Raw genomic sequence first — 7,895 nt, 5'->3', positions numbered from 1 at the left:
CTAACACTTCCTGAGATAGTGTGCTGGTTTACATTTGGAGACCGTGAATATGTATTGCACCTGTTTCATGGGCCAAGGTGGGCTGCAGTCGGTTGGGTTGGGATTTTGGGCTGTCAGAGTTTGTTGCCTCTGCACACATATGTCTTCGGTAATTCGGGTTTTCGGTTCGTGCAGGGTCAAAATCGAACCCGAACACGACCATCGAACTTCATAAAAATGCAAACCGAAGCCAAACCAGAAAAACTGAAAAACCGACAATTCGATTCGGTTCGGTTCGGTCGGTGTTTTCGGTTAAAAAATGCCCAGGCTTAAGCCGCGTTGCGTCAGGCCCCGGCCGCCGGCCGTGAATCGTGATCAAGACAGGGAGCGCGATGAAGGGTATAGGTGGCCATTCGATACTCAGTTATTTCGGTAGTTATTTCGGTTCGGTTTTTTGGTTTTCAGTTTTTTTGCCCAGCCATAGTGGAGGGCGATGCGCGTGCTAGGGCGGTGGACCGGAGGGCGCAGCCCTACGCCGAAGCCTGCAGTGTTCTGCGAACGGAGGAGTGAGCCTCGAGGCGCAGGCACGCTGTGAGGGCATTGCAGCCGAGGCCGAACTTGAAATATACTCCGGCCTGTGCTTTGCTGGCCCAAAACAAAGCCTATTTTCAAGTTTGGCATGCACTGATGCCTTGTGCAAATGAGATTTGTGTTGGATCATCGAATGCGTACTCAACAAGTGTTATTCGTCACAATAACAGTTTTACATGTAATATGATATGAAAAGATATGCTTAATAATATACACTCGTATTTTTTTTTATTTTTTTATAAGGTAACTACACTGGTGGAAATGGGGGAAATGGCATACTACATCTCCAAAGTCCTTATATGACCTCTCTTTGCTTCCCTTTTTTGTTTCTGTTTGCGCTGTTTTATTTTAATTAGTGGCAAACTCAGCGCGCGCATGCCTTGGTTTACAAGTACGAGTGCTGCTGCTGGCTGATGACTGGAAGGTGCCCCTTCTGCTGCATGCACACCACAGCCTCGTACAAACTTTTCTTCAGCGGAGTGAACTCCAAGCCCAACTCCCTGGCCCTCTGGTTGGAAAACTTGTACGGCTTCGCCATCGGCTTGCCGTCGTCTTCACACCTATACACCAACACACGTACGAGATTTTCACAAGTCAGCGACAACGCATCCACGCTGGCACGCAGCTAGCACGCCACGGATCGATTGCCTGGCAACATCACAGAATCGAAGCTTACTTGGCCGTGACGGGGTACTGCGGGAAGAGCTCCCGGAGCACGGCGATGAGCTGGGCGCGGTGGAGCACGGTGCCGATGCAGAGGTAGCGGCCGCGCGCGTCGGGGCGCTCGTAGGCCAGGACGTGCGCGCGCGCGACGTCGCGGACGTCGACGTAGGCGGCGACGGCGTTGGGGTAGGTCCTCTTGGTGCCCATGAGGTAGCGCGCCACGTGGTTGCTGCTGACGTTGAGAGCCTGCTGCAGCAGCGGGCCCGTCGTGACGCTCGGCACCACCACCGCCAGCGGCAGCCCGCGCGCCGCCGCCGTCTCCATCGCCGTGATCTCCGCCATCATCTTGGCGCAGCAGTACGGGTTCTGCGCGTTGATTTCGCCACGAGCACGGACGATGAATAAGATCTGAGACTGAAACGATGGATGAGTCACAAATCAGAGGAAGGAGAGAGGTACGTTTGTCTGCTCGCAGAATTCGTAGTCGCTCCAGCAGGTCTCGTCGAGGACGGCGTCGGGGCTCCGGTTGGGGTCCATGTGCACGGCGCCGTACGAGGAGGTGAAGACCACGCGGCGAACACCCTCGTCCGCCGCGGCGTTGATCGCGTTCCTGGTGCCATCCACGGCCACCGTCACGAGCTCCTGCAAGTCATCAGACCGTATACGTAAGCATACACGGGCGTGAACGATCGATGCGATGCTGTAGCTAGTAGTAGTAGAGGGTTAGTGAGAACAGAAAAACTAACAGGGTTGTTGGACACCGGGGAGGCGACGTGGAGGACGCCATGGCAGCCGGTGAACGCCGCACGGAGGGACTCGTAGTCCAGGACGTCGGCGCGGCAGAGGGTGAGCCTCTCCCTGGCCCCCTCCAGCGCAAGCAAGTGCGCGTTCTTGCTGTCAGCTGTGTAGATGCAAACGTTCAGGGACAGAAATGAGTAGCGTTATTATAAATTTGTAATGGTAGAAACTACGTAGCTAGAAATTGAAGAGACTTCACTCACCAGGGTCCCTTGCAGTTCCCCTGACACGGTACCCGCGCAGGAGGAGCTCCTTCACGACCCACGACCCGATGAAGCCGCCTGCTCCGGTGACGCAGACCAGCTGCGGCTCACCACCATTGCTGGCCTTGGAATAGGAGTAGGACGACGACGACATGTGGCTATGTGAGCTATCGATGCTAGCTAAGCTAGTAAGCTTGCTAGTGGGATGGGTGTCTGATCGAGCTGACCTCGCCCTGTATGGAATGGTGCCCCGTATATATATTTATAGGGGCAGGGGGGCGGATCGCTAGAGCTGCGTGATGCCGCGAGACAGCACGGCGCCGCTCCGCCGCCGACAGCGTGCTTATTCAGCGGCGTGGGGAGGGCGCGCCGCCGGTGGGTTTTGGCAAAATCGTGGGCGTAACACCCGCACGGGAGCGCCCTGATTTTCCGTAACCTCGAGACGGAAACACGAAAGGCAACTTTGGCACGTCGTGGAGTCCAAAACCGGTGGTATATTTCTGTATTTCGAAAGCGGCACGACAATTGCAGAATTTGGCGGCCATGAGCACAAGAATGGCACACTGTTGGAGAAAGGCACATTAGTGCCGGTCACAGGACGGCTTAGTGCCGGTCCCTGTGGCCGGCACTAAATGGCCGGCACTAACGTGACAGACGTTAGTGCCGGCTACTCTGACCGGCACTAACGTGCGTATGTTAGTGCCGGTCCGTAATACCAGCCGGCACTAACGTGCCCGCCCCCGCCCGAGTTCTGACAGCAAGGTTAGTGCCGGCTGATATAACTAGCCGGCACTAAATGTTTTTTCTTCTTTATGTTTCTTTTCTTTTCGTTTTTATACGTATGGCTATGCGTATTTCTAGCGTATGTGACTACATAGTCGTACTCTTTGCATTGCACAGTATTATTAGAACAGCATATTACACTTAAATTATATATTTATATATATATATTATATGTCATGTATGGAACACTTAGGAGTTCAAAAGTACATGAGATATTACATCAACTATAATAACGTATCAGCTTCCTCGTCGTCGGATCTTCTTGGGCGACGCTTAGACGGAGATCGCCATGAAATTCGCCCTTAGGATTTATGACTTCATCGAGTAGAAATCCACATATAGCTTCTTGAATTGCCCTGATCCGAGCGATTTCAATGAGTTCTTTCATCCGCCAACGCTGTCACATTTTTCGATAAAAACATGAGAATAAAAAATAATGAATTAAAATAATGAGCAGATGTGATTGTGCTCACGTACATTGAATGCCTCCACTGTCATTTGCCCTTTTTCACTTGCAAAAGAGTTGATCCACTCGCATACGTAGTATCCACATAAGTTGTTTCCTTGGCCCTGTCTCCAACACTATGGACAAATGTGGGTTACGATATAGAATTTTTTTGATGTTTTATTGCGAATGACATTAGTAGCGAGAGTATATTCATACCGGAAAATCAGTCACCCAATGAAGAGGCTCGATTTCACCTATGGGCAAGCCTATGTGTTTGTGGAGGTAGCGACTCCATGCAGTATTTACCACCTCGATGATATCTTGGTACTTTGATTTATCTTGCCTTAACGAGTCGTACACCAAGACCTTGTGCTCCTCAATCCGAATACAAAGCAATATCCAATGAAAGCTGTGCATATACATACGCATAACCAATTAATGTTGATTATAATAGTTATTAAATGGTATTATTAATACGAAGGGATTGAAAAAAAAGTCTAACAAAGAACGACTCACTGATGGTTGTATGGCAAGAGAATGAAGGGACACATGCTATTTTTACGCAACCCCCTGTATATAACATTGACTATGTCTCCAGAATTTAGCGCTAGCGATTTCTCGTGTATAATATCGGGGTCGAAGAACCCGACGTTATGAAAGTTCTTCTTTCGGCAAATTTGAATTTTTGACCTACGGGACACAAGAAAAACGGGGATCAATCAACACTCAAGGCTAAAATAATGAAATGAGAGACAATACTTACATGCACCATACACTGACGAGGGACTTGTGAAGGGCATCTTGATGGTATAAATCGTAGAGTGATGCAAACTCGATATATACATCATCTGCCCCCCGCCAGAAATGCTCATCTTTAATCCGAGCTGGGAACATCTCTAATTTACTAGCTTTAGATTGCACGGCATACCATTTGTGTAACTCGGCCATTCTCGTTGGTAGGAATGGTAGCAACTCTGGCCATATCAAAGGTTCACCAAGTACAAACTTTTTCCTGCCGCGGGCATTCTGTAGGGCCTCCCCAAGCAATTGAGCACTTGTTAGATCAGTTTGCAATATCATCCCAGCCATGGTCAACGGATCTCTTGATTCATCGGGACAGTCTTCATGCGGCACTATCAACGGAGGGATCGATTGTTTGGACTGCTCTCCGAGCTGGGGAACGGTCTTTGCATTAATCAGGCGATTCTTGGGGTTGCTGTAGCACTTTCTGATCTGCCGATCATAATCCGACTCTCTTTCTTTCTCCTTGGTGGGATCTTTAATGAAGTGTTTCACAAAGTGTGCCTTTGCAACCGGATCTATTTCTGGCTTCTTGTTCGCAGCCTCCCTCAGTAGCTTGCGCTTCAGCAAGAAGGTTTGAAACGATTCTTCTGCCTCTTCCTCTTCTGGCGCCTTCTTTTTCTTCTTTCTTTGCTGCTTATGAGATGGCTGGACCGAAGGTACCGTGTATGACTTCTGTCGCTGACTCTGATTCTGTTGTGCGGCTGGTGATGATGCCAGAATTGGCTCGCTTTGTGCGGCTGGTGATGGCGGATCTATGCTGGGGTCCCGTGCAGGCGGTGGAGAAGGTGGGCCAACACTAGGATTCCTATCAGCTGGCGTTGGTGATCTTTCCCTTGAGCACCGAGCGGAATCTGTGTCTGCTTGCACCAATCTTATGTCGCGCTTTGGCCACGCGATCCATGTGTGTACGGCATGTTGTAGTTCTGTTTCTTCAGGACTTATAGGGATCGGGAGGTCCATGTCTTCCCAGCGTTCTTCAGTAATTCGGTCAACAAAGACTCTGGCGAATCCTTCAGGAATCGGCTGGCAATGTATTGTCCCGCCCTGTTCTTGGACTTCCGCATAACCCTCAGCACAAACTTTAAGCTTTTTCCCATAAAGAACCAGAAGCTCACATTGGGTCCTAACGGTGATGTCGTCAATGGGGTCCCTCGGCCTGTCGGCACCCAAATTAGGGTGCTCCGTGGAAGCAACACTGCTACGACGCTGAGAAGAGGGGCTGATCTCCACATTGGCAGCTGGTTTGTCCGAGCGTTGCCCAACTGCTGCCTCAAGTGACATTATCCGGTTTTCTAGGCTATGAATCTTCTCAGCCACTACTGCCTTGCTTCTGCATCGGCTTCGGTAGGTTTCGAGATCTCCGGAAAAGCCATATTTCCATGGAACTACGCCCACACCTCGGGTCCGTCCAGTGTGTTCCGCATTCCCAAGAGCGTAAGTCAGCTCGTCATTCTCTCTGTTGGGCTGGAAGGTTCCTTCTTCGGTACGCCTCGTTGCGTCCTCGAGTCTTTGGGCAGCCTCTCTTAGTACGTCGCTAGTCACAAATATTCCAGTGTCGGGGTCTAGTGTGCCTCCATGAGCATAGAAGTAATACCTTGCTCGTTTAGGCCAACTCAAGGTTTGTGGTACGATTCCTTTTACAATTAAATTATTTTCCATCTTTCCCATTTCGGAATGGCAACCTTATAACCTCCGGGCCCAAGTCTATGGAAGTTTTTCTTTTTGCTAGCATTCATTTTGCCTTGAATCGAGGCTGCCATGCTGTCAGCACTGTGCTTGTAATCCACGAATTCATTCCACCACTCTCGTTGTTTCTTCCAGACTTTATCAAAATCTGGTGTGAGGCCCTTGTTGACAAAGTTTGCCACCAATTTTTTCTTGAATGAGGCGAACTGAATTGCCATCTTCTTAAATGCCCATCCCTTTATTTTGTCAGCTTTGCCTGGGGGAAAGTTGAAGTGCAACGACACCTCTTTCCATAACAAATCTTTCTCTGAATCTGGCACGATATCTTCAGGTCGATTAGAGACTTTATTTCTCTTCCAAAGCTTATACTTTATGGGGACGGATTCCCTAACAAGATATCCCAATTGATTTACAAATGTTGTCTTAATTTGACCAGGAGCTAGTGGCTCGCCGGTTGCTTCGTTGATCTCCGTGATGGTCGTACATCCTACCATCTTCCTCTTGGAGCCACGTTTCCGTTTAGGCTTCGTCGATCCTGATGCCTGAAAGAATCGCAAATTTATCAAGCGGGTTGCTAGCAACTAGTGGACGTCGCGGCAGGTATGCGTAACCTTCATAACCCGCAAGCAAGGGTTCCAGATCGAAAATTATCATGATATTAGGTAACTTATTGACTGAAACATTCATAAGAATTTTTAGCTGGAGCACGACTCCTTACACATGCTCGATTAAGGTAGAAATGAGTGATTACTTATATTTTCATAAGGCTGCATTTCTTATCAAACCAGTCTATCAACTTTTTGTTTCCTCCAAATATATGTTGGATCTTGTGGTCACAATACAAATTATGCTTGCTTCCAAAATAGGCAGTGAACATTCTTCTTCTCTGCTGTCAGGTCGAGTGCCCAAAGTATCCAGGGTTTTGCCTCACAAGGCAAAGGAATGAATATCCATTTGTTGAAGTATTTTACAATCCAGAACAGGTTATACTTGTTGTTCGTTGAAAACAAAACTAGTATTCTGAGGCAAATTTTGGTGTATTGGCTGTATGTATGCGGATCCTAAAACTTTTACAGAAATGTCTGGCCATAGCATCAAAGTAGATTTTGGCATAAGAAGTGAACAAGGAAATAACATTAAGGTAAAAAACTGTAAGAGGTACCGGGGCGGCGTGGAAGCAGGGGCGGCGTGGTCGGGGCCGGGGCGGCGTGGGGGCAGCCGGGCGGCCGCGATGGCGTTGATGACTCGACGGGCGGCTCCACGGACCGGGCGAGGACGCCGAGGTGCGCGGCGGCGCGGGCCGGGCGAGGACGCCGAGGTACGCGGCGGCGCGGGCCGGGCCGGCGAGGACGACGACGAGGCGTGGGGGCGGCCGGCCTAGGGACAACGAGGAGGGACGGCGGGCTGGGGAGGACCTCGAGGGCGGCCACGGTCGAGCGCCGGCCGGGGACCCACGCACGGCCGGGGAAGAACGCGGCGGCGCACGCGGGCGAGCGAGCCAGGGGAGGCAAGAAGAAGTCGGGGCGGCGGGCAACGTCGATCTGAATTGGGCGGCGAAGGGAGTAATTTGTTGGGGGTGGCTCGGTTAGTGCCGGCTGGTATTACCAGCCGGCACTAACGTGCCCCCGTGACGTCAGATGGGACACATTAGTGCCGGCTGGTAGTTCTAGCCGGCACTAACGTTCTCACATTAGTGCCGGCTAGAACTACCAGCCGGCACTAACGTGTCCCATCTGGCGGGAATTGTAAATTCGCCACGCCAGTTACCATTTACAATAAATTTTTAATATTCATAAATTTATTCATAATAGGCTTAATAATTAAAATAATAAAACAAAAATTTATATCTTAAGTTTTTTAGCTACACAATAATTATAGTAATTATATCTACACAATAACAATAGCAATTGAAGTAAATTAACAAATATGCTACTATTATC

The 7,895-nt window shown here is 49.7% G+C and overlaps 1 protein-coding gene across 1 annotated transcript; it reads right to left on the bottom strand.

Annotated features, from left to right (window-relative positions):
• Positions 1 to 685: 685 nt before the first annotated feature.
• LOC120702575 (cinnamoyl-CoA reductase 1-like) lies at positions 686 to 2,450 on the bottom strand. The gene is made up of 5 exons (XM_039986434.1): positions 2,235 to 2,450; positions 1,980 to 2,134; positions 1,693 to 1,875; positions 1,247 to 1,599; positions 686 to 1,130 (listed from the first exon to the last, which is right to left on the bottom strand). Exons 1-5 carry the CDS (start codon positions 2,386 to 2,388, stop codon positions 956 to 958), a joined length of 1,020 nt encoding a protein of 339 aa, XP_039842368.1. The 5' UTR covers positions 2,389 to 2,450; the 3' UTR covers positions 686 to 955.
• Between the last annotated feature and the right edge of the window lie 5,445 nt (positions 2,451 to 7,895).

The sequence above is a fragment of the Panicum virgatum genome, chromosome 4K, assembly GCF_016808335.1.
Source record: "Panicum virgatum strain AP13 chromosome 4K, P.virgatum_v5, whole genome shotgun sequence".
NCBI classification, from domain to species: domain Eukaryota; kingdom Viridiplantae; phylum Streptophyta; class Magnoliopsida; order Poales; family Poaceae; genus Panicum; species Panicum virgatum.
This window is presented reverse-complemented; position numbering and strand designations above follow the sequence as displayed.

Bases quoted from the DNA above. Each gene is read 5' to 3' on its own strand.
- LOC120702575 (XM_039986434.1), bottom strand. From the start codon at position 2,388: ATGTCGTCGTCGTCCTACTCCTATTCCAAGGCCAGCAATGGTGGTGAG. The intron at 2,135-2,234 runs GTGAGTGAAGTC...GCATCTACACAG, and splicing joins GGGAACTGCAAGGGACCCTG to CTGACAGCAAGAACGCGCAC. The intron at 1,876-1,979 runs GTTAGTTTTTCT...GATGACTTGCAG, and splicing joins CCCCGGTGTCCAACAACCCT to GAGCTCGTGACGGTGGCCGT.